The sequence below is a fragment of the Mercurialis annua genome, linkage group LG8, assembly GCF_937616625.2.
Source record: "Mercurialis annua linkage group LG8, ddMerAnnu1.2, whole genome shotgun sequence".
Lineage (NCBI taxonomy): Eukaryota > Viridiplantae > Streptophyta > Magnoliopsida > Malpighiales > Euphorbiaceae > Mercurialis > Mercurialis annua.
The window spans coordinates 37,644,091-37,672,007 of record NC_065577.1 but is presented as its reverse complement, the minus strand read 5'-3'; the positions used below and the strand labels follow the sequence as shown (position 1 = coordinate 37,672,007).

General features: G+C 33.4%; 2 protein-coding genes across 2 annotated transcripts; one reads left to right on the top strand and one right to left on the bottom strand.

Annotated features, from left to right (window-relative positions):
• The first annotated feature begins 364 nt into the window (after positions 1-364).
• On the top strand, positions 365-1,157 carry LOC126659585 (uncharacterized). Its single transcript, XM_050352881.2, has one exon. The coding sequence runs from the start codon at positions 444-446 to the stop codon at positions 1,020-1,022; it is 579 nt and encodes a 192-aa protein (XP_050208838.1). The 5' UTR covers positions 365-443; the 3' UTR covers positions 1,023-1,157.
• Positions 1,158-5,154: 3,997 nt separating this feature from the next.
• Positions 5,155-14,585, bottom strand: LOC126660373 (SAC3 family protein A). The gene is made up of 14 exons (XM_050353843.2): positions 14,258-14,585; positions 14,086-14,157; positions 11,996-13,048; positions 10,727-11,146; positions 10,407-10,520; positions 10,233-10,330; positions 9,912-10,074; positions 9,294-9,788; positions 9,030-9,170; positions 8,839-8,898; positions 8,009-8,139; positions 7,312-7,445; positions 6,966-7,192; positions 5,155-5,625 (listed from the first exon to the last, which is right to left on the bottom strand). The coding sequence occupies exons 2-14, from the start codon at positions 14,143-14,145 to the stop codon at positions 5,524-5,526; spliced, it is 3,198 nt and encodes a 1,065-aa protein (XP_050209800.1). The 5' UTR covers positions 14,146-14,157; positions 14,258-14,585; the 3' UTR covers positions 5,155-5,523.
• Positions 14,586-27,917: the final 13,332 nt, after the last annotated feature.

The following is a 27,917-nucleotide window of genomic DNA, read 5'->3' as shown; positions in this document are numbered from 1 at the left end:
AAAAAAAGTGTAAAATACAGGAGCCTCTAAATTGATTAAGCTATTGAAAATAGTGACTCCCCTTAAAGATGCTCCAAGTGCATAGTTCCAACTTGACCTGACTTGATCTTTAAAAAATGTTCCCTCTAACCTATCTCAGTAAAAAAAAAATTAAAAAGTAGACACGTACATTATTTTTTTAAGAATTCTTAGATATTTTAATGAAATTTTCTTTTTTTTGCCAGAATATTTTAATGAAAATTCAACAATAATTTCATTCTCTCCTTTTCTTCTCACAAAGACGGAGATTTGTAAGGCCAGCCCATCTTCAATAAATCTACATTATAAACGACACGTAGCTCTCAAAATCACTTCCGTTACAGTTGCCGCCACATATATATCCACAAATCAACCACTTTTTTTAACTTCCTTATCCTAACACATTATTCAAAAACAAATCCTAAATGGCCACAATTCTCACTCCACCATCTCTGCAACTCTCAACTACAACGACGCCGTTTTGCATCTCCTTCCCTCCCAAATCCAAACCTAGACTCTACTTCTCCTCCACAACCCGCGCCACCACCGACGACGATCCAAAACCCGAATCACCACCCGCTCCAGACTCCGACTCCGACTCCGACCCATTCGAGTCCCGTCTCTCAAACGTCCGTCTCCGTTACCGTAGTGGATCAGGTAAGAAAGCAGAAGCTAGAAAATCCAAAAAGGGTATATCAAAATCCGGGTCCGGATCCGGAATATACCTGCCACCTGTACCTTTGAAGGAGGCGGTGTCGGGTGGGGTGAAAGTGGAGCTCGGGTTTAGCCCGTATAGTGAGAGAGTAAATGGGAGGGTAGCGTTACTAGGGTTAACGGCGTTAGTGCTGGTGGAATTGGCGACGGGGAAGGGTGTGATTAATTATCATACGCCGGCGGTTGTGTTGCTTCAGGTTTATTTTGTAGCGGCGGTTACTGCTTTGTATATTAAGTTTGAGAAGGAGAAAGTTAGTGTTTGGCCCCCATCTTCTCCTGCTAAAGAATGAATTGGAAATTGGAAGAGTTATTTTTTTTTGGTTAATTAATATGATGATTTATTATATATGTAAGTTTATTTTTGTAATTAGCGGTACATTTGCTTGATTGAGCTTATTGATTGTATGATACAAAATTTTCTTGTAGTTTTGTTTGTTTTAGTTAGATAAATTAAGTTGAAGCACCAAAATGGATTAATAGTTAAGTAGATTTTAGCTTCTAGTGACTAATTTTTTTGGAAAAGATTTTAAGCTAGGTTTTTCAGAAGAAAAATTATAAGTGAACTTTTTTATTATATGTTATTTTGATGGCTTATTATTTTTTGTTAAAACAACTTTTAAAATGTTACCATTGAGTTATAACTCAAATGTTATAAGCGTTGAGCAGTAAATTATTAGGTTGTGGGTTCGATTCCTCCCACAAGCGCTCTCCCCTCCTTAAATAATCAATAAAAAAAATTTAAAATGTTATAATCATCTTTGGTTACAAAATTATTAACAAAATAAAAATACTACTTAATCATTGATATAATTTATTATTATAATGTCATATGCAATGTAACTCTTACACATACTACCCTTATGATTTTACTAGTATAATAGACGGACTTAAAAATATAAAGAGTTAATTTCTAAAAAAATCACGAACTTTACACGAAGTTTTATTTTAATCATGACCTTTAAAAGTTGTCATTTAAAGGCACGAACTTTCATATTGTTTCAAATTCATCATTTCAGTGTATTTTATTAATTAAATTTTTCACTAAACCATTAATGAAAGACCTAAGATATTAATCAACATCAAATCTTATTATCTTTCAATTAGAATATCTAGGATTAGGAATTTTTAGTCAGATAAAATACACCGAATTTTACTTTGGTGATAGATTTGAAATAAAATAAAAGTTCGTGCCTTTAAATGACAACTTTTAAAGGTCATGATTAAAATGAAATTTCGTGTAAATTTAGTGATTTTTTTAGGAATTAACCCAAATATAAAATGTATTTTTATTTTTAACACATTAATGATATAAAAATAATAAAGATCCTTATTTATACATTTTCAAAAATTGAACACTAATATAAAAAAAATTAAAAATTCAAAAAAAAAGTTCAAGTGCCACTTAAATAATTTCTTTTCTTCTTCTCAAAATAAGCAAGAAATAACATAACATGTAAACTTAAGATTTTCTTATACGATCAAATATATATTAAAAAGCCAACTTTTTTAAAAATAATTATTCAAACTTTTAAAAATTGTGAATATATTCATATTTGGCTAATTCGTTGAAAATTTATCTAATTTTTAAAATCAATTTAATATTTTTCAAAATTATTTATCAAAACTATATGGCATCCCGATTGAAAATTTTTTAAATTTTTAAAATTAAAAATATCACATATTATAGGCATAATTAAATCAATTTCAGAAAAATAGATAAATGTACAACAAATTATCATTGAACAAAGGATCACTTTACCCCCGAACTTGGCACAAAGTATCAAAAACGTCCAAATTAGTAAAATAGGATCACTTTTACCCTGAACTTGTCAAAATCGGTACAAAAACACCCCTCCCCACTCTCACTTAAAAGAGTGAGATACACTCTCCGGTTTCTTTTCTCTTTAGGTGGTTTTTAATGACAAAAGGGTTAAAATGATCCTATATTTAATTTTGTTTTCAAATCAATTCATAATAATTAAAAAAATCAATTTAATTATAAAACTTTATATATCAATTTTTAAATCAATTTAATTATAAAACTTTATATATCAAACTTTTATTAACTAAAAATCTAAAGGGTCTTTATGTACTTTTTACAAAAAAAATCCAATTTTTTTAGAGACCGATGAGCAGCTGCCGCCGGCAGCTAGCAGAGACGACGAGCTCGTCTCTGAGAGAGACGAGAGAGACGAGGTCGTCGTCTCTGATTGAAGACGAACCCATCTTCAACAGTTGGAGACGAACCCATCTGGGTTCGTCTCCAACAGGTCCGATATGTTGGAGACGAACCCATCTGGGTTCGTCTCCAACGGGTCCGATATGTTAAAGACGAACCCAGTCGGTACTTAGCGGTTGTGGTTCTTGAGTTTTAGGTGGTTAATCGGTTTTGGGCGGTGGCTTATCGGTTTTAGGTGGTGGACAGTGGAGGTATAGGGATGGTGGTTGGTGGTTGGTCGGTTGGAAGAGAAGAAATTGAGAATTTTTGGAAAAAAATTCAAAAAGATCCTTAAAATTTTAATTAAAATTAATTATGATTTTTATAAATCTCACTCTCCAATTAAGTGTCATGTCAGCATAAGGGGGGTTTTTGAGTCGGTTTTGTCAAGTTCAGGATAAAAGTGATCCGGTTTTCTCAATTTGAACATTTTTGATACTTTGTGCCAAGTTCGGAGGGGAAAGTGAACCTTCGTTCAATTATCATTGGGTAGATATACAATTGTCGAAAGATTTGGATATATTTTTAACAAGTCCGAAAATATTTTGCCTTTTGACATCATTAAAACCAATATATAAAAGCTGCCCATATACAGTTTTATCCTTCAAAATCAATTTACATTCCAGATTTAATGTTAGATTTTAGCTTTCATGTAGTTGTATGACTATTTCAAACATAAATCAAATAAGATTGAGAATGCCAACTTTTTGAATGATTTCGATCAATTTTCACAAACAATGTTAAATCACATTTGCTTTTTTGACCAGAACTTAGTGTGGCCATTTATCTTTGAGAAAATTACTATGACACCCCTCATATTTGATATAATTCACAGTTTAGTTCCTCTTATTTGAAAATTGAACTATATAGCCCCTCACTTTTGCTTTTATCAACGATTTAGTCCATCCATCCATTTTACATGTTAGTCAACGAAGTCAACAAAACTATATGGTCCCCCACTTTTGTTTTTTCTAACAATTTCACCCCTCACTTTTGTTTTTGTCAACGATTTCGTCCCTCAAGTTTAATAATTAATTTACCCATAAGTCCTTTGACTTCAATGACTAACACTAAAAATGGATGGAGGGACTAAAATGTTGACAGAAGCAAAAGTGAGGGGCCACATAGTTTAGTTTTCAAATAAGAGGGACTAAAATGTAAATTAAGTCAATATGAAGAGCTTCATAGTAATTTGCTCTTTATCTTTAAGCTTCAAACGATGCAATTTTCATCTTATATAATTATTATTTTGGAAATTCAGCTATCTCATTAAGAATGATCAAAAACAACTACATCGGTAAGATATTTGAGAAATTTCGAAGAGCAAACACAACACGATGACTAGACAAACAATGAGCATTCTACACTAACAAATGTGCTACCTAATTCGCATATCACCTTATAAAAATAAAAGATAAATTTAAGAATTATTTCGACAAAAAATGAGCAATCCTCAAATCGAACATCTAGCTCCTATATATTCAACTATAAAATAATAGCAAAACTAGAAAAAAATTCATTCATTAACAGCATCAAAAGAAATATCACCTCTGAATACATATGAAACAGTAGCCATTCCTAAGAAAAAAATATTTGGTTCGCAGAGCAAAATACATATGAATTGTTGAGAGAATACTTATTCAACAAAAATTATAGAATCAAAATTCAATGGAGTTACTAATATTTACCTAAAATTTAAACCAAAGCATTCCATATAAAATAGTTAGTCTATTCCGTATCAATTCTATAAACCAACCATGCCCCGAGGTGAAGACCAAATTGAAGGACTAGCATAAAAATGTGCAATTCTAGCCAAGCTATGATCAACAACATTAGCTGCTTGTTTTATAAACAAAACTGATAAGCTCCCATTGAAAGAAAAAGAAAAGCAACTTACAATCATGAACCAATAAACCTAACTTTTGAATAATGTGATCAGTAACTAAAATAATATAAATCTTTCAAAGCATTCATTATAGGAAACATCTACATGCCTATTTTACATTTGAATTAAATTATTTATTATTCAAAGTAATATTTATTTTATAAAAAATAAAGTACCATTTACTTTTGCAACTGGTACTGAAATAAAGGCACCTTGATTAAATATGAAAGCGCAAAACCATCAAGAGAAAGCATCCTAGCCAACAATAATTGTAAATCAGCTATCAGGAAAGAATCAAAATTCTGATTTGACAAATGCATACAACAATTTCCATTTCTCATTATTTCTTCCTTCCCCAACAAAGAATGAATCACTGTTTAATACAAAAAATAAACTCCAAAAATCTTAATCTCACCTGGTGCTAGCTAAGTGGGCTGTCCCTATGCAATTCTAGGCAAACTATTTTAAGGGGGAAATTTTGCTCTATTTTCATCATGTTGCATTTTTTTTATACATCCCTGCACTATCCTCGCTAAGGTTACAGGCAACCCCCCTCATGTTCTTGAACTATATATTCCAGTCAGGCACACAAAAAAACCTATCCTCTGGTTGTACATTATGTCAAGGGCTGCACATTCCAAATTCTCTTACTAATGCAATAGAATACATTTAGATACATTCACCTTGGCTACAATGACGTCCGTGCGAGAAAATCTTCTACAGCAAGGTTAGCATCTCCATGTGAGACCGCATCCTCAGGTTCCGGAATGAAGAGACTAGATGATGAAGCCTGCGCATCAAATATTCATCTTCAATTAAAACAAAATATTGAAACCAAACACTCAAAAGTTTATGCCCATTTTGCTCCTTTTAATAGGAACACCAAACAACAGCAAATGATGTAAATAAAGGATTCAAATAACTGAAGCATGTCAAACCGAAACAGCCGTTTGCACGTTATTCAGTTATTTTGGCAGTGAATTTTATGATATCTCGTTTAACTTAATAAATTTTTAGTTTCCGATGTTAAAATTGATGCCCTGTAATGCCAAAAAGCCCCAATATATCATTGTCTGATGAGAAACTTCATTCCAATAATTGAGCCTATTATTATCCTAAGAGCATCCACAATCGTTAGACTGTTTTTGAGTCTAATGACCATGCCACGTCAGCTTTCTATTAAACTCACTCTCATTATACAACTTGTCACAATGGTTAGACTTTAAAAAGGAAACTGATTAGGACCCACACCAATTAACAATACTATTTCTTTTTAAAGGTTATATTGTATTTATATACATTTTTTATAGATTACGTACAAATTATTTTTTATATACTATAAAAAAAAATTATCATTTTTCTTAAAATAATATAATATAAGTTATTATTTTTTTTAAAAAAAATACATTGAATATTAAAAAAGAAAAAAATTACAAATTTGAATATAAAATAAAAACTGATTAAATAAAATTTCAAAAATAATTTGTCTATTAAAAATTGTTTTCAACAATTTTTTTCTATTATGGTGAGCTTAAATAGTAAATGTTTAATTATATTATTAATTTAATATTAAACCAATATAATATATTAACTATTATTTAACTAATACAAAAATAAAAATAAAATAATTGGCCCCACCATTGAGCACTTACCAAATGCTCACAATGGGAAGTGCTCAATATTGAGCATATAATAACCCAAGAGCATCCCCCATTGTGGATGCTCTAATATCACACACTTGAAAAAACCAAACCAAAATGATCTTGATTGAATAAATGTGCATAGTTACAGTTGCATCAAGGATATGCATATAGTAAATATATAATTTTAATTTAATAGTTGTTCCAGTACTACCAATTTATGGCTCTCGAATGGGATAGCCACCAGTACAGGAGGGCATATTCCAGAGGCTTCATTATTTTACAAAAGATGAGCCATTTTAAATAAATTAAAAAATAGTGGAATTGTAGGAGGCAACCAGGACACTACTGTAAATAAACCCAAAATAATAGTAACTTGATTCATAGAGGACGAAATCAAATTTCTTAATGCTATTTCAGTAATAAAGTAATTCAAAGTTCCCATCAAAAATTATGTATTTCTTATACTCCACGATGAATATGAAAATACCTTAGCATCAAGCTGCAATTCTCCACTGTTATCTGTAATGAGGCATGCACCATGTGCTTTCAACCATTCAATACATTCCTCTAAACCTAGAGGCTCCGTCTGATCATCTCCTTCACCAACAGTGGAGAAGCCCAAAACCTGAGCAATGTATGAAACAGGTACAGTAGGGCGATACGACCGGGACATGCAGGTTACTGCCTTGTACCGCATCTTTTCAACACAAAGATCTGCAGAGATTCAAAAATCACCATGACCTTATTATCTCTCGTCCCAAATGCTAACATTTTAAATCCGCAACTCAACATATACATAAATAAGAAAGAAGAGATTCGAACTGTATACCCACCCATAAGGCAAGTGTTTAAGTTAGGAGCTCCCTTGAACAGTCTAAAGAACATAACATAGTTTCCTGAAGTTACTGCCGCACGAACAGATAGGGCATGCTTAACAGCTTTATCTTTCTTTGCTTCCTCGGTTAATCTGGCAACTCAAAAAGAATTTATTTTATCATTCAACATTAAAGGAAAATGGAGGAATTTAATGCACTCTGGCTAACATTTTAACTATCGGTTCAAACATTGAGATTTGCATTCACGTAATATTGTATTTGCTCAATTCTGTTACCTAACATCAATCAGGAAGCCGTCTAGTATTCAGGTATACACACATAATTAACTGCAGAATATCTAGCCTAATATGTAAAAGAATCGGGAAATATCTGGATGATAAAAGAATTATGACCCCCAGTTATTTACCGAATTGTAAAGATTTTTACTATTGCGCTTAATAATATCGTGAACTTTCACAAGAAAATTATTTCCACATCAGTGCAGCAGGCAAGGAAAGGAATTGCAAAACTAAAGAAATGATCATTATGTTGTAACAGTCTAGTGTCTAACAAAAGGAGAACTATTTCAAAATCTTATGGTTCCTACAGCACATTGCAGAATAAACCTTATTGTGCAATAGCCAGATTGGAGCTTCATGATTAAGAAAGTAGACGATACTATAATAACAAAATACAACTCCTATCTTGCTCTGACCTTGACATTGATGATACAAGATCTCTGTTGTTACTAGAGTGCAAGATAACACAAAGTAAGTTGTAAGCTGCAAACTCCATATGGCATCCTTCAATTCCTTCAGCATAAAGAGTTTTTAACTGTGACTGACACTGAAACGAAGAGAATTAAAAGCATAATGTAATTACAAATTTGAGAATTAAAAGATAACACAAAGCAATTATAAATATGTCCTGTTCGATTTAGATACCTTGACTGTCAAAATTAACATACTCAAGATTCAAGCATTATGATAAGGATGGGAGCTCCTAGTGGATGCATAATTAAAATACAAACAGCACATACGAAACCGATAATAAAACCTAGCATCATAGCATCAATTAGACAAAGATAATATTTTAGAAGATTATAGTTTCATGAAGCTGAATTGTAGTTGACATATAACAATAGCACTTAGAAATCTTCAGGCATCATTCTTTAGAAACATTTCATGCACTATTCTCTTGAAAAATTGGCTGATAAGTTTTGTTTTCTAGCACATGTTTAAGTGATCCTAAATGTAGGTGTGGAAATACTTTTCTTGGACTGTTCTATTAGCTGTAATGTCACATCAAAACTGACAATTGATCTTATAGCGGAAAGCAATTCTGAAAATCACACAAGCAGGGAGAACTACACTAATATAATGCTTTCTATGCAATAAGCTATCAATAATACAGCAGCAAGGCCCCCACCACTATATAATAAAAAGTGCTAGCCCTCGAGTGGAAGATGGCTCTATACATGGATGCATGCAAACAAAAATTGAAACATAAGGCGATTACATAGTAACTATAGAATAGGCTGCCAACCTGGTTATACTCAGGCAAGTCCCCTGCTTCCAATGCTAACCGAGCATGAGTTTCATACACCTGAATGGGTAAAACATGAGCACAGGGCAAGAAAAGATCCATCCTTTAAACATCTATTCGTACAGCCTAACTCAAATAAAGCTTTAGTCAAAATAACATAAAGAAAATAGAAGTCGAGTATCAAAACAGACCCTAACAGTAAGATGATTTTGTATTCGCTGTACAGTTAAATCCTGGCGGATGGACTTCAATTGATCGCATTTATGCAGATAGTTTTTCTGAGACATTTGAACCATAAGCAAGGCTTTCTCTAGCACTTCTTCTGGTCTCACCTTTAAACCACACAGATTTTAACCAAGTTAGTCGTGTTTCATATGTCCTCGATGGCTTACACTTTGTAAAGGAAAGAAGTGGGGGGGAAAAGTAGACAAAAAGATAACACATTAGATACATACAGTGGAAGGATCCGGTGCAGAAGTGAGGCGCAAGTATCGTTTTTCAATTTCCTGGCAGGTCCCCTTAACAGTTAGAGCATCCCAGTCAATGTCTTCGACAGCCCTGCTTCCACCATCATCAAAGTTTTTGCTAAGCATCAACGCACTAGCCCGTTTACTGTACAAGCTTCCAGCTCCAGCATGTTTTGGTTTGAAATAATTAATTTCTGGCCGATGCCCTTGCCGTCTTTCAAATCGCTTTGAGCGACTTTCACGTTTCTTTTTTTCCTCTGGTGAATTTGCAAGTGCTACTGCACCAGAATAATAAGCCGTCAAACTTTGTTCCTTATCACTATCACTTGATGAATCGCCATTTTCAGCATTATTAACACCGTCGAGAAGGCGTTGCTTCTTCAATGGCCTCTGGGCACTTTTACTAAAAGTTTTATGCTGTGGTAAGGAGAACTTAATATTACTGAAAGCATCAGCCTTGCTCTCAGAATTCCCACTTAAAGGCTGCATTACAAAATAAAACAATAAAATGAATAAAACCATTTTAAACTACAGTAGAGTGCTTTAGATACAAAAGCCAATCAACTATAGAATAACTGAAAATGAGAGGATGATGCAAAAGTATACCTTTCTACCCCAGACACCACCTATTACATCAGCATTACCGACTGAAACGGGCTTTTCAGCTAATTTCTCCTCAGGTAAAGGCTCCCACCTACTTTTGGACCTTCTGTTTGGGCTCCTTTTGTACTTTGGTAATGAAGCAACAGGACTTGAAGATTGTGAACTCCTGCAATCAACAAAAAAATCAAAATTTGTATTACTAGATTTGAAACAAAATTTTGCATCAAGCCTAATACTTGTGAGTTCCAAACAGAAACTCAATAAAGGGAATCAAGCCATAACAGAGTGAGGAGAAGATGATATAACAAGACACATAATGCATACTCCTTGTCAGAAAAAACAGTGTTTGGTAACGGAAAAAGAGGCTCCATATCCCAATCTCGAGTGTGAAGTGTACCATCAGCAGTTGCCTTGGAAATGATCTGGACAATCAGAAAAGAAAAAGGTTGACACAAATTTTTCAAAAAATTAGAACAGGTTACAAGTTATACGACTCACCTCCTTCATCATGGCCTGACAAACTTTCGTTTGAGGGTCATTTTTACACTGTTCTCGACAGCGTTTCAAAGCCTTTTCAACATAAAAGCGCAATGAATTGGGGAACACACCAGGCTGCAAGTAACAAGGAGGTTATCAGTTGCCACACAAAAACTGTGATCCACAAAAAACGATTATGATATGAACATCAAGAGTTGGGGGACGATGAAGATGCTTCGGTTCAAATAGCAGAATGTTATCCAAGGATGTCAGGCTATTATGACAATCATGTGAATGTTATATAATACCAACGACAGCTCGATGAATTATGCAACACTAACCTTAAGCATGCCATCAGCTGCATCATTAGACACTGATTTGTCATTTGGCTTTGGCATAGAGACAGAAATATAAGCAGGTTTTGCTGCTGCACCGGGTATAGAACAATCCTTATCGGTTTTTGATAAACCCAGAGCCAAATTTGAAGCAATTTTAGGATTTGTAGGAATCTGCACTTTGCTTACTCTTCTTGTATCAAGCGACGGAAATGATTGTATAGAAGGTTGATAATGTTGGGACACCTGATGTGCAGGATATTGCGTAATAGGGGCTTGAGAAACAGTTTTCTGTTGTTCCTGAAAATTGTCATAAGATGTTGGATCCAAAGACTTTTGAAAGTGTGGTTGCATAGGACTAACATTGTGATTTTGAAAAGTCGAAGACCAGTAGCTATCATGAGCACCACCAGTTGCTCCTGCAGCCTGACAAGAAAACCAGAAAATATCAAATTAAGCCAACAAAACCAATCTCAAATATGAACAATCCAAGTGCAATAAAGAGTCATCATCCATAATTCCAAATAATGAAGAATGATGACCTGAAAAGTTATACAGCATAACAGATTTATAGTCAATTTAGACCACACTAGTTAGGAGAGGCACAGATGTATGGAAAGTTGGAAACAAGTCTTACAATCTCTGACAACTTGTTTAACATGAACCAATATCAAAACATCTTACAAAGACCTGGCCATGGTTCAGGAAAACCCCATTCCAGTTCGGAACCGGCGGTTCACAATTCCAAAAATTTGAAACCGGTTTTGAACCGCTCCTTGAACGGTTCCGGTTCATTGTTCCAATTCCAGCCGGTTCAAAAAAAATACAAAATAAATAAATAGATTTTACCATTAAAATAAAAATTTGTAAAATCAAATTAATATTAGACTTTAATAGTACTATATAGATACATTATGAAACACTTCATTTCTTTCTGAGTGCACATCGTTTTACTTGCAGTATATTGTTTACTGATTTTTTACAAGTTTGGGGTTTTGATATGAGATATGGCCATGACCCCTCACGTGAATTACTTATTTGTTGCTTTCACAAAAGGCTAGCCATGCAACCTAACAAGCTGGCCCTACTACAGCACTGAAGTTATTCTACTGCATTCAAACCCAATTTAAGTCACAAACAGAACATGCCAAACAACATTTTTTTAAAGAGCACAGAGCTTACACATAAATGCTATTGCTATTATTTTAGCAATTTTCCTACACAAATTTATTTAGCATCCAATTTGTTATAAGTACGGATGAAAGAATACTAAACCTGCACAGAAGGCAACTCAGATGGAGTGGATTCTGGATTCCAAGAGGGTGTGAATGATAAGGGAGGCTGGCCGTTGGAATTTGGATACCCAGAAGTAAGACCAGAGGATGAAGTTCCCTGGTTTGCTGCACTAGAAGCAGACAAATGTTCTGTCCCAGGTGCACAAGTTACTTCTGTTTGATTGTAATAATCTGCCCATTGCTTGTACTGCTGTTGGTAATTCATTGAAGTCGCAGCTGCGCTCGTAGAACTATATGCACTTGTTGTGTCTGGAGTGTAGTTTGAATATTGCTGAGTTGTATAGTTTGCATAATTCCCATCGTTCCACGGTGTAGTCTGATTACTGTATCCGTTACTCGGGTAAGCTCCAGATGTCTGATAATCACCAGGATTGTAATAAGTGGCTGAATAACTTGAAGTCCCAGAATAAGACCCTGTATTCTGAAATGAGGAAAGAGGCTGATAAGGAGCACCTGAGTTTTGATATGCTCCTACAGGCTGAGAGTACGCTTGGTTAGGCTGCTGCTGAGAGTATGCATGGTTGGGCTGCTGCTGAGTGTATCCATGGTTGGGCTGCTGCTGAGAGTATCCTTGGTTGGGCTGCTGCTGAGAGTATCCTTGGTTTGGCTGCTGCTGAGAGTATCCTTGGTTGGTCTGCTGTTGGGAGTATGCATGGTTGGGCTGCTGCTGAGAGTAAGAATGGTTAGGTTGCTGTTGATAGTTACTATAGTACCCTGGATATCCCGTGCTTGCATAACCATACGGATCTGTAGCATTAGAATATGATGCAAAGCTACTATATTCTTGTGAGGTGCTTGCTGCCCCCAAACTCGATGAGCAAGCAAGAGAAGTTGCATTCAGGTTATTCTGGATATTTTTTGTGGGAGGCTCTACTGACTGATCCAGATGAAAAGTGGATGTGGACGGAGTTCCATTCTCTGCAGAGCAGTTATCTACCCTATGCATGGTCCAAGAAACAGCTTCAGGCTGCCCACTTGTGGATGAATAATATAACGAAGCATGTGGTTGGCTTGCATCAACAGAATATCGAGTCTAAAAAAGAGATGAGCAAAAGCAAAAGTCTTAGTGCGAAAGATATAAAAAAATTAAAGCACTCAATGTTAACACTCAACTAGAACCATAAATAAATCCACAGTATTATTAGAAAGACAGTAAATATTAGCTAGTAAGTCGCAGAAGCAAGTTTAGAATGCCATACACTCTGCAAATAATTCACCAAAAGCATAAACAACTTGCAATTATCACTAGTTTATGATTGCCGGTGTAAATGTCATGAATCTAAAGTTAAATGATTCAAACAGAACTTGCTATGCTAGAGGGGCGTATGGAACATCAAGATTCAGAGGCAGAAAAATCATAATGCATGATCACAAATTAGCTCTTGTCTAGATCCTGGCATGTTTATACTTAATAAGAGTCAATATGTTCATAGTTAAACCAGCACTATTTTGAAAGTGGCACGGATAAAAATAGCTTCTCATGGCTGCACAGGCTACGACTTAAAGGTTTTGAGGATTGATTAAGGATGAGCTTAGTTTAAACACACTGCATGTTGAGAGTACCCATGGTTGAGCTTTATAAAGGAGCTGCAGGACAATCAGAAAATAAAACGGTTTACATTCCACTAATGTTAAGTTTCTCTAGCAGCAATCATAAAAATAATTAAATTTGAGCTTCTTCATACTACCACTTTCATATGCAACTGCTTATAGCTACTACATACAAGGAAAACAAGTATGTAAAGCAAGGCAGAACCTTTTTAACTGAACAAATTCATAATATCAAAAGTTATTACTCAATAATCTAATCTACCCTACAACTAGGGCACTAATCCAACTCTCACATCAATATGAAAAAACTAAACCATCCCCGATTCCACCAAAACATGTTTACTTTCGAAGCATACTTTTCAATTAAGCTCATATAATACATCATGAATTGCAATAAAACATCAAATTAAGCAAAACATTCAGTAATCACTACCATAACTAAATCAAAGCTAAAAACAACAAAATTACAATCAAATTAGCTACAAACTGAAATTAACAACAAAATTAAAAAAAACATACCTCAAGTGAATTCGAATCGACAGAAGATACAGTCTGCATACTAACTCCTTGATTCATCATTTCATTGCTTACCTAATTTCACCAAATAAAACACATTCACAAAATAATTCAAACCAAAAGCAAACACAAAAACCCTAATCTAATAAAATTACAGAAACTATTAATAACTAACCTTAAATTGACAAAATAAACAGACTAAAAACCAGCTCAACACGCGATTGGAGAGATCGAGAAACCGAATTAGAGAGCGTCACGGAAAAAATTTGAATCACAACAACAACAACAACAAAATTACAGTAAGTATGGTTGTTTTTGTATGTAAATATGTATGAAGTAAAAATATAAATCAGTAAAAATAAAAAGGAAAATGTAATTAAAATAGAGGATTAAGACTAAAGAGATGGAAATTAAAGAAGAAGATGAAGAAGGAATGAGCAATTCGTATGAGTTGGGTCGTGTAATGTAAATGTTGGTATTATTGTATTAGTAATGGCGGTAGATGATTATATGATTATTTTTTGGATTTTTAAGGGTTAAAACTATATGTAAATTGAGATTTAATAAGTGGTACATGTTTTGACATTTTATTTACAATTTTACATTTCAAATTTTAATTTTTTTTCTGACTTTTTTCGTTTACAAAAAATATCTTTTTTTTTTAATTTCATAATACCTTTTTCAGTTTTCAATTTCGGCTTTCGGTTTTTTCGGTTCGGTCGACCGAACCGACCGGCAGTTTTTTTATATAGTGTAAGATTAGTGTATATATAGTGTTAATTTTTATTTTTTATAAATTTTTTTCCTGGAATTTTTTATTTTATTTTTTATAGTATAACAGTAGTGTATATATAGTGTTTTTATGGTGTTTATAAAATTAGTGTATATATAGTGTAAGAGTAGTGTATAAGTAGTGTATTTATGGCATTTTGTAGTGTTTTTTGTGGTTTAACCATAAAACACTGCAAATACACCATAAACACTGTAAATGCACCATAAATATACTAAAAACCGGCAGAAATACACTATTAATACACCAAAAATACACTAAAACGTAAAGATATTATAAAATTATTACAAATGCACCATAAATCAATATTTTTTTTACAAAATCAGTAGAAATAAACAAATCTATGAATAAGAGAAGACAAAATAAATAATTATATGAATAATAGAACAATTTTATAAACAAAAAATTATAGATCTATAATAATTTATTTACAAAATATTTAAATCATTACAAAAAATCTAAAAAATTACACAAATCTAAAAACGAGTCGAGAAATCCATAGTGCGAACGGAAAATACGAACGGACTAGCGCGAAACGGAAAAGACGAACATGAAAACGACCGGAAACGACGAGAAATCTATCGGAATTAGACGAACGGAAGCGCGACGGGAAAGACGAACGGAAAAGATGAACGAAAAAGTAATCGGAGGAGATAAACTGAAAATCAAATGAAAAAGAAGAAGAAAAGAAGAGAGAAGAGAGGGAGAAAAAAGGTGGCTATGTAAAAGTTTAACCTAAAATGAGATAAGACTTTTTTATGTAGTGGGTATTTTTGGTAAATAAGTTAGCTTATTGGTAATGTAGGATAAGAGGAAAAGATGGGATAAAATTATGTAAATATTTTATCCAAAACAGGTATTTGGAAAATAATTCCATTTAATAACAATAAAAATAATAATTTTGAGATAATTGAAAATTATGCATATTATTATTTATATTTTAAAATTAAATTATTATATTTAATAATATTAGTGTCATTTGTTATATTAACATTAACAAAATTTATTTTTTTAGTTTTTAATAAGAAAAATAAAATTTACTTTATGTATTTGGCACGTCGCTCTGATATGACATATTAATGATAATTTAGTTTTAAAGTAATAATTAAATAAAAAATTAAGTTAAATAATAATAATAATAATAATAATAATAATAATAATTTATAATTAATAAATTAATGTTATTCTTTATAAATTATGAAAATTAAAAAACAGCAAATATTACACTTGAAGACTTGGCCCAGTTGGCTAAACAATAATGATATGTGTATGAGGTTGAGGGTTCGACCCTCCACGCTCACAGACAGTGTGCCTATTTAAAAAATGATTAACATTAACTCCCGCTAACCCCCGCTAACAATTGAAGTAGACTGTCTTTTAAAAAAAAAGCAGCAAATATTTATTTTATTAAATAATTAAAACTGTATTTTTTAAAATAATTTTTAATTAATAGGGAAAAGGTGCAAATATGACCCTAATGTATAGCCCGCGTTTCATGTAGGCACTTCATGTATTTTGAATCTCAAAAAAGACCCTAACGTCTTGAAAAAGTACCAAAAATGACCCTTCTGATAACATTTCCGTTTAAAGCCGTACACATTTATGTTTAACGTCATCCATGTTTTGTGTTTTTTTAATACTTTTTCGTAACGTTAGGGTCATATTTGAGATTTGAAATACATGAGGTGCCAACAAGAGACATGAGGGTCATTTTTGCACCTTTTCTCTAATTAATAACTAAATTAGATTGGTTGGTAAAACTTTTATGATATCCTTTAAAGATTCTGGGTTCGACTCAGGCCTCTACAGTCGGTGCGTTGAATCAAAAATGAATATTTAAAGGGAAAAGGGTCATCCATACCCCTAAGGTTTAAGGTTTCGATCAAGTAAGCCCTCAACGTCCGAAAAGGTTCACTCATGCCCTAAATATTTGTAAAAATGAACAATCAGACCCCTCGGTTTATCGCTGTTTCACTGCTCCTAAGACTCCGTTAATGTGATCCTACGTGGCAGAGATAAAAGGATCGTTTATGCCCCTAAGGTTTGGTTCTGGGATCAAATGAACCCTCAAGATTTGAAAAAGGTTCATTTATGCCCTTAACGTTTGAAAAGATTCACTTATGCCCCTAACGTTTGAAAAATGAGCAGTTATGCCCCCAGTTTAACATTGTCTCATTACTTCCTAGACTTCGTTAGCGTGATCCTACATGACTAATTTTTACTGGCAAATTTTTCTGACGGTCTTTCTCTCAGCAACAATAGTCCGTCGTTGCAAAGCCATTTTATAACAAGACCGAGCTAAACCGATAGACTGTCCTTCTCCAACAATGGAATAAGGAATTCTCTTCATTAATCGGTATCTTATTTGATGAAACTAGACAGAAACGTCAAATAAAAAGGAATACAATCTCTATTCTTTTAGTTAATTTTTTTATATAATTGTTGGGTTTCTAATTTTTGAAGGAATGTAATTGTCGAATCGAAATAAATGAAGAAGATGAATAAACTGATTTTTTTTATAATGTACGTTTCACTATTAATTACGTTTAATCGTCTTCAATTATAGCGGACAATTATTACCGATTAATTGTTCGACGTCGGTCGGCTATGGTTGAATTAATGGAAAACACTAAAAATTAGCCACGTAGGATCACACTAATGGAGTTTGGAAAGCAATGATACAATGTTAAACTGGGGGTCTAATTGTTCATTTTTTTCAAACGTTGGGGGCATAAGTGAACTTTTTTAAACATTAGGGGCATAAGTGAACCTTTTTCAGACGTTGAGGGCTCATTTGTTTCTGGACCCAAACTTTAAAAGCATAAATGATCCTTTTATCTTTGCCACGTAGGATCACACTAACGAAATCTTAGGAGCAGTAAAACGGTGTTAAACCGAGAGGTGTAATTGTTCATTTTTACAAACGTTGGGGGCATGGGTGAACCTTTCCGGACGTTGAGGGTTTACTTGATCCAAACCTCGAACCTTAGAAACATGAATGACCCTTTTTCCATATATAAATTAACTCCCGCTAATAAATTGAGTAGGTTTATCTCCGTAAAAAAAATTAAATTTATATTTAAGTTTAATAAGGTCTGGTTGGTGATGTGCAAGTCGGATTCGAATTGTAATGGTGAGGTCCAAACCAGATTTGAGCTTGCATTTAAAAGAGTCAAATTCGATATACACGAGGGGAGCTAAGGCATGCCAACAAGAGAAAGGCTCTTGTAGCATGGCGGTGAAGCAAAAGGCAGATTCAAATTGAAAAAAATAAAATATAGAATAATGATGGTTATTTTTTAAAAGATCTTTTAAATGTTAGATTATTTTATATAGCTAATGCATGAAATTGTAAGTGTATAATGTCGTGTATAAATAATAAAGAGTAAATAGAGTATCGATTTTATGGGAATTATATCTAGTGCCTGTGCCAAACAAATTAATTGATCTACTATTTAAATTTCCGTTAAAAAAAAATCTACTATTTAAATTAAAAATAATGATTTTGAGATTTTTGATTTAATTGTGAACTAATCTATATCTATCTATCTATCTATAATTATCTTATATGTGGGAAGGGGGGAGGGGGAACAGGCAAAATTACGATATTAGGTTTCATTAAGGGTACAATTTATAATTAAAAAGATAAAGCTAGAAAAGATTAATTTAAATAATATACTATAATAGAAGTTAAATACAAATAAACTACTAGACAAGAAGCATTTGGATATATATGCTAAATACTAGGCAATATAATAGCTTTATTAGTCTAACAAGGACTACAAAAGTAAGAAAAATATTAACGATTTACAATTATTACTATAGTTTCATATTTATCAAAAGACATGCAAACTTTAATAATCCAATAAAAACTATAAAAATAAAAAAATATACAATTATTGACTGCATGAGATCGGGTGTTCGAATCTCTGATTCTTCTCAAACCGTGGTTGCCTGATTTAACTTTAAAAAATGCAAAGTAATCCCCGCAAACTCCCGCTAACAACCAATCATAGAATAGGTCTACCTTTGATAAAAAAAAATCATTATCGAATTATATATAACGGGTCATATTAAAATAAAGAACGTGATATGGTTTCATTTTAAACGAAAATAATTTATAATAATTCATAAAAAAATAAAAAAATATATTTAATATTTTATTAATTTTAAATTTAAATAACGGGTCACGTAAATATCACTCACGTGCGTAGCGCGTGGCGAAACGCTAGTACTATATATAAAAGCACGGATGGGGGGGGGGAGGGGACAGACAAATTTACTGAATAATCCTTTTCAGTTTATTACTAAATGAAGGTTTTATAAACTAATTAGTTATTTAATTAATCACTATTCTAATTAAAGTTCTAATTAGAATAGGTAGTTAAATTATCTCCAATTTGGTTTTTGGTATATAAAAAATAATTAAATTTTCTTCAAATTAGTAGGAATAGCTATTTTTAGTTTGATTGAACTACAAAATTAAAATACTGTATTTGATCAATATAATATTATTTAAATTTCTATGTTATTATTTTTAAAAATATTATTAATAAAATTAAGTTAATTATTTAATTATGGTTATTATAAACCCAAAAGAAGAATAAATATAGTATGGAAATTTTTTTGTTAAATGTTACATGTAAACGTTTATAAAATAATATTTTGTACTACTGTTTATATTTAGTCTAAACAATAGCCCCGGCCACGAGCCAGTTCGGACACAAAACCGACTTGGAATCGGTCCGGAGTTGGGGAGGCAACAGTTTCCTTATTTGATGGAGGAAAAATATTGTGAAGACTATACAAAAAAAAAACTCATGGATGATTTATTTAATAGCACTCATGTCACTGCAACTTCTACCGTTGGCAGTGACTAATTTAAGGAATAACTAATGTTTTTCAAATGACAGGTACAAATAAATATGTTATGCTTTGATATTTTTATACAGCAAGAGGATATATAGATATTTTTTTTAATTAGAAGACTAAGTTCAAACTCTATTTTTAAAATTTTTAATTTTAATTTTTATATAATTCATTATTTTATTTAATTTAAACCAATCGGAATCAAAACTGACCAATTTCACTAATATTGGGATCGTGAACCTATATCACAATCCTTTAATAACCAAATATATTATATTAACTTTTACAAAAATTCTTAGCTAATTTGATATTCATTATAAATAAAAGATTGATATAATTATAATAAATTTACTATTATGTTCATTGACGAGTTACGTTACGAGCCACGTGCATAGCACGTCATGCGGAACTAGTCTATACTAAAAGCAGGGGGGGGAGGGGGGGGGGCAAATTTATTGAATAGTCATTTTCAGTTTATTACTAAATAAAGGTTTTATAGTCATTAACTAATTAGTTATTTAATTAATCACTAAACATATATTATAATTAAAGTTCTAATTAGAATAGATAGTTAAATTATCTCCAATTTGGTTTTTAGTATGTAAACAATAATTAAATTTTCTCCAAATTAGTAGGAATATCTATTTTTTAGTTTAATTGAACTATAAAATTAAAATACAGCATTTGGTCGATATATTATTATTTAAATGTATGTCTAATTATTTTTAAAGATATTAAGTTAATTATTTAATTATGGTTATTATAAAACCAAAAGAATAACAAATTCAGTATGGAAAACAATTTAATAACTGAATATATTATGAATAATCCTTTTCAGTTTATTACTAAATAAATGTTTTATAGTCATTAACTAATTAGTTATTTAATTAATCACTAAACATATATTATAATTAAAGTGCTAATTAGAATAGATAGATAAATTATCTCCAATTTAATTTTTAGTATGTAAACAATAACTAAATTTTGTCCAAATTAGTAGGAATACCTATTTTTTACTTTGATTGAATTATAAAATTAAAATATTATATTTGGTCAATATATTATTATTTAAATTCTATCTGATTATTTTTTAAAGATATTAAGTTAATTATTTAATTATGGTTATTATAAAAACAAAAAAAGAATAAATTTAGTATGAAAAAAAAAATTAATAACTGAATATATTATATTTACTTTTACAAAAATTCTTAATTAATTTAATATTAATTATAAATAAAAAATTGAAAGCTTCCAACAAGTTAATAATATTTTTTTTCATTCTGTTATTAGGCCAAAGGGTTTCTCTCTCATGTTTTCTCTCAGCGCAGGATAAGCTTTCTGGCTAATTTATGCTGTTTCCCAAATCATGGGGAGGAAGACGAAGAAAGTTACTATTGCTTCAGCAAAGAAGTTTGATCTAAAACTGCAACTTGTTAAGGAGGTGTTGGATGAAGAACAACGAAGAAAGGAAGAATTAGAGGGGATTCATGAATTGATTTCAGATCTGAATATGGCAGTGATAGTAAGTAATGAAGGAAATGAAGAGAATACAGATTTAGAAGTTGGTGAGGTTTCTGAACCAATGGAGACTGAACAGACAGTACAGATTGGAGTGAGTAATCTGATTGCTGAGACCCATGGCACTAGGGTTTGTCAAGAAGAAATAGCAGATGGGATTACAGAGACTGAGGATGTACCGAAGGCTGGTAGTGAGAATAGATCTTGGAAATCACTATTTACGGCAAATAGAATGAAGGAGAATGGTATTAAATTGCAATATCACCCACCGTCGTTGAGTAATGGGAAGAGAGTGGTGAAGTTTAACGCAAAAGAAGTGAATGGGGGTGAAGAAAGATGGAAGTATTCGCTAGTTTGTTCAGTTATTGGTATTGAGCCGAGGTTTTTCAGATTGAAAGGGTTTCTAATGAGCAGATGGAGGAATATTGGTCTTAGTGAGGTTATCCAGATTAATCCTAAGATGTTCCTATTGCATTTTGATTGTGATGAGGGTAAACTGAAAGCTCTCCATGATGGGCCTATCTTCTTTGATCAAAGACCTGTTGTGGTTAAGGAATGGCAAAGAAGAATGAAGTTTAACATTGATGAACTGTTGAAGATTCCAGTCTGGATTCAACTCCTAAGCTCCCTTGGGAAATCTGGTCACAAGAAATGCTGGGGAGGATATCAAGCCTGTGTGGAAGGCCTATGTACTCTGATCAGTGTACTGGTGACTTTTCCAGGCTTTTATATGCACGTGTATTGGTGGAAATGGAGGTGTTTGGGGAATTCCCTGATGAGATTGTGTTAGAAGATGAGAATGGAGATCAATTTATGCAGAAGGTGGTGTATGAATGGAAGCCTCAAGCTTGTACCAAGTGTAAAATGCTAGGTCACAACTTGACTAACTATAAGAGTAATACTGAGATTCAGAAAGTCTGGATTCCTGAGGAGAAAGAAGTAGTGAAACAGAATGTGGAGAAGGTGATAATGGAAGTAAAGAGAAAGAAGAGGTCCCTAAAGTAAACAAGAGTATAGAGAGTACTAGCATGGAAATTCAGAAAACTCCATCTGGGAGCAAAGCTACTGCGATTGCAAAGGGGAAAAGTAAGGTGATTAATCAGACCAAAACTGCAGCCATAGTGGGTAATCCAGGTGGGGTTAGAATTGGCATGAGTGGAGAGAAAAGCTATGCAGTGAATGATATTGCTGGCATAGGGAAAATAGGAGTGATTGGAGACAGGAGGCCTGGGAAGAACAATTTTCCCCCTGAAAGGGGAAAATGATAGGTGTTTGGAATATTAGGGGTCTGAATGACCCCATCAAGCAGTTAGAGGTGAAGAAGCTTATCAGAACTAATCAGCTCTCTCTAATTGCGTTAGTGGAAACCAGGGTCTGAGAAGTGAATATTAAGAAAGTGTGGGAATGTTTGAATTTGCAGGGGTGGAGGCTTGTTAATAATAATGACTGTTGCTCATTGGGTAGAGTCTGGATTCTGTTTAAGCAGGATATTTGGTCAATGAATGTGTTGGGTAAAACTGATCAAATGATTCATTGTGAGGTTGAGAATAGTTGCAAGAAGTTCAGCTGTACATTCATTTATGGTACAAATGACCATCTGAAGAGAAGAGAATTGTGGAAGGAACTATGCAATATAGCTATGAATCAGGAGAGAGCATGGATAATTATTGGTGATTTCAATGCTATCCTTAGAGATAGTGAGAGAATTGGAGGAAATTGTGTGAACCAGAATGATTCAGAGGAGTTCCAGGCTTGTGTTGATGAAGCAAACTTGCTGGAATTGAAATGGTCTGACAACCTATTCACCTGGACTAATAATCAAGATGCTGCTAGTAGAATTTGGAGGAAACTGGATAGACATTTGTGAATGAAGAATGGATGAACAGATTCAGCAATGCAGAGGCTAGAATTCTCAATTCAGGTATTTCTGATCATGCTCCTGTCATTATTGATTTTAATGAGGTGATAGTGAATAGGCCAAAACCATTTAGATTCTGTAATATGTGGGCAGAATGTGATGAGTTTATGAATATTGTGAGGAATGTATGGAGCAAGCCTATAACAGGGCAGCCTATGTTTAGAATAGTACAAAAGCTCAAATTGTTGAAACATGATTTAAAAAACCTTAATAGGTCTAAATTCTGTGATATATCAATTCAAGTGGAGAGAACTAGAAAGCTGTTAGATGAAATTCAAAGCAAAATTCAGAATAATCCCCTTGAGTCTGACCTACTAGATGAGGAGCTAGCAGTGGGGAACCATTTGAAAAAGTTATTGAAATGGGAGGAGATATTCTTAAGACAAAAGTCTAGGGTACAATGGATAGAGCTTGGTGACTTAGATACTAAGTTTTTCCATAAAGCTTTGAAACAGAGAAATGCTAGTAATAAGATTAACCATCTTAAGATCAATGGAAGAACTATCACTGACCAGAATGATATTGCAAGTAGTATTGTGGAGTATTATAGGAGTCTATTTGGCACCAATAATACTAGAAATGCTAGCATAGACAATGGGATACTGTCTGCAGGAAAATTTGTGTATGAGGAGGATAGAATCAACATGTGCAAACCTGTATCTGATGTTGAGATCAAGGAGGCAATTTTTGAGATTGGTAGTGATAAGGCTCCTGGAGCTGATGGTTATAATAGTGTGTTCTTCAAGAAGTGTTGGGAGATTGTAGGTGGTGAGATCTGTGATGCAGTTAGGGATTTTTTTGTTTCTGGCCGTTTGTTGAAGCAGATCAATACTATAGGATGGCTCATGAGCTTGTTCACAATTACCATAGGATTAATGGTAAGAAAGATTGTGCTTTAAAGACAGACTTAAGGAAAGCTTATGATTCAATAAACTGGGACTGCATTGAGGAGGTCTTATTGGGGCTAAGGTTTCCTGAAAAGTTTATCCATTGGGTGATGATGTGTGTCAGAACTCCTACATTTTCTGTGATGATTAATGGCTGTCCTGAAGGTTTTTTTAAGGGGACATGTGGAATCAGGCAAGGGGACCCCATGTCTCCTCTTTTGTTTGTGTTAGTAATGGAGTACCTATCCAGAGTATTGAATGCAGCTAGCAATAGAGGGTTTGATTTTCATTCAGGGTGCAAAGAACTGAAGATTAACCACATGTGCTTTGCAGATGACTTATTCATTTTCTGCAAAGGAAATATGAGAACTATAAGCAAGATTGATGGGATTTTGAAACATTTCAAAGATGTGTCTGGGCTTCATATCAATGCTAACAAAAGTAATATTTACTTTAGTGGTGTGGAGAGGAGCATAAGGGATAATATCTTGCAGGCTTTGGAGTTTAAGGAAGGAACACTGCCTATCAAATACCTGGGGGTACCCCTGATTAGCAAAAGACTAAGTAAAGATGATTGCAAGGGTCTGATTGAGAAGATAACTAAAAGAGTTAATCACTGGACTGTAAAGCATCTTACATATGCTGGGCGTTTGCAACTCATAAAATCAGTAACGTTTAGTATGCAGGTGTATTGGGGTTCTAGATTTATTCTGCCTCTTTCTGTTACTAAGGGTGTTGAGAAAATGTGCAGGAATTTCTTATGGAAAGGAGTACCTGAATACAAAAATGGGAGTCTTGTGGCCTGAGATGAGGTTTGTAAGCCGAAGAATGAAGGGGGTCTGGGAGTGAAGGATCTGGTGTTGTGGAACAGAGTAGCAGTAATGAAACACATCTGGGATCTTGTGGCCATTAAAAAATCCATGTGGGCGCTGTGAGTCATTAGAAATAAACTGAAGTTGCTCAGTTTTTGGGGAATCACAAAACCATTCAATGCTAGTTGGAATTGGAGGAGTTTAGTCAAGCTTAGAGAGGAGGTGAAATCATGCTATGCCTATAAACTTGGCAAGGGAAACATTATGTTCTGGCATGACCCTTGGGTGAATGGGAGTTCTCTGTTGGATCTATATCCAAATGTGGTGATTGAAGACTCTGATGTTCCCAATACATCAAAAGTTAAGGTCTATGGAGGAGGGGTAGATGGAATTTGCCTGATCCCATGGATGAAGCTACTGCTGAGGCTTGGGAAAGAATTAAGAAATTCAGTGTTAACTCAATGGAAGATGAAGTTGTGTGGAAGCATAGTAAGAATGGGGCATTTAATATTCAGAGTGCTTGGAAGGTCTTTAGACCTGCTAATGCAAAAGTTTCATGGTGGAGATTAATCTGGAGTCCTGGACTTATTCCCAGACATAGTTTTATTGTTTGGCTAGTAGTTAAGAAAAAAACTGAGAACAAAAGACAGACTAAGAAAATGGGACTGTGTAGGAGATGACATTTGTGTGCTGTGTGGAGAAGAAACTGAAACTATTGAGCATTTGTTTTTTAGTTGTCAGGTATCTACAAACATCTTTCAGAAGGTACTCCAAGCTTGCTTGATTAAAAGAAATGTAGAGGTGTGGAGGAGAGAATGCTCGTGGTTCTCAAGAAGAGCTACAGGGAAGAGCTTGATGGCAAGATTAAGGAGAATAGCATTTGCTTATACAATTTATTATATCTGGAAAGGGAGGAATAGATGTGTGTTTGAAGGAGAAGTAGTGAATGTTGCAATGATTCTGAGTTGGATTCGAAGAGATATGCTGTTGAAGATGTATAGCAGGAGAAACACTTCACATGAATTCATGCTGGTTTATGAAAACTGGCAAAATTCTTGTTAAAACTTGTACAAATAGGAAGAATATATAGGTATTAGCTAGCTTTTGTTGCTCCGTTTTTGTGCAGCTTGCTTTGTACTTGAATTCTGGCGTTTTGGGCCCTTTTAATTCAATTGGTGTTTACAAAAAAAAAATTGATATAATTATAATAAATTTACTAATATGTACATTGACGAGTCATGTTACGAGCCACGTGCATAGCACGTAATGCGAAACTAGTGAAATACTAAAATAAGCAAGGGATAATGGTAAAACAAAGGGATTATTTGCAAAATATCTGTTTTTCCTAACATATTTAGGCCTCTTTAGATAAATACCAAAAAAAGATAAAATATTCTCAAAAATACTACCTCAAAGTTTTTTTTTTAGAAATACAATTTGTATTTTTTTTTTATAAAAATGACTTTTGTCATTCTCAAAAATATTTTTTTTAATCTCAGAAATACGATTTTAGTTACCCAGCGGTTTACTAACACCATTGGTTAACTAAAAAACAAAAATATTACAAATTCAAACCTCCATTACAATTAAACTAGATGAAAATTCTATTACAAACCCCTCCGCATTCATCACCGCAAAAGCAATCGTCAAATAAAACCCAAATCGTCTTTTTTTAAATCTAAAATTATTGATTAATCATTAGTTAACCACTTGTTAACCAACATTGTATTAAAAACAAAGATCATTGGTGTACCTTTAGTACGCCATTGGTTAAATTAGCAACAAAAATAAAATTCAACAGTTAACTGACGATTTTATTAATAATATATTCAAAATAACATTTATTATCTAATATTAACCAATGGTTACCCAACATCCAAAAACATTACAATTCTCATAACTCAAACAATAAAAAAATGAGTAAATCTATAAACATTTTACATTGTCGCAGCGCCGCTGTCCCCTTCTCCAATCGGATCTCCTTGGCTAATTCACTGAATGACATCAACCTCGTCTTCTCTACAAGTTACCTAACAGTTTACCTAATGTTAGCCATTGGTTACCCAAACACCCAAAAACATTACAATTTCAATAAGCATTTCCTCAAACACTTAGAGTGCAGGTTGTGCAACACTAAAAATAAAAAATTGATATAGCTTCTTGATCGACATCAAAGACCAGCAAAACACTCAAACAACAAAAAAGAATAGCATATCCATAAACATCCACGACAATCTACCACCAACCTCCACAATAAACCCAACAAAACTCAAGAAGTAGAGTTGAAATTAACCATCACTTTAAAAAAATAATAAAAAAAATGGAGCAGAGCTTCTTCATCATGGAGAATTCTTCCATTTTCGTCTATGGGTGTTAAAAGAAAGAGATTTGTCTATGAAAACCTTTCTTATCGCCGCACTTCTTCATCTCCGTCTCCGTCGCCACTGCTGCCGCTTGGCTGTTTCAGTGATGGCGGAGTGCGATTTCCGTCAAAGAAATTTAAATTCTGTTGGCAAACCTAGTAATGAAAGGAGAAGGCGACCTTTACTTCAGTGATGGCGGAGGGATTGCGTCGAAGGTTGCCGCTTGACTGGTTAGGGTTTGCACTGAATATTTCTGTTTTTAATTGAAGAATGAAAGATAAGATCGTATTTGTCAAAAACATAAAGTATAAAAATTAAAAAAAAGGAAAAGAAAATCTAAATCTGTAAAGTGAAACTTAGCACTGTATTTGTCTAATTAATTTGGGTGAATCCCGTTTTTCCTCTGATTAACTCACATATTTACAGCAGATTGGGCCAATTTTTCGGTAATTTGTGTCACTACACTATTCGGTAATTTATTTACAAAAATTACACAACTAACGAGATTTAGTTAACAGAGTTAAGCATCATTTATTGCCATCTTCTCTCTCTCTCTCGCCAGAGCTGCCTTTTTTGCCGGAGGACTTCTCTTTGGCGTCGGTGTCAGATAAGAGAATATTAATGCATCTGGTAGTGATTCTACCTCCGCAACGTCACCGTCGTCGTCATCGTCATCGT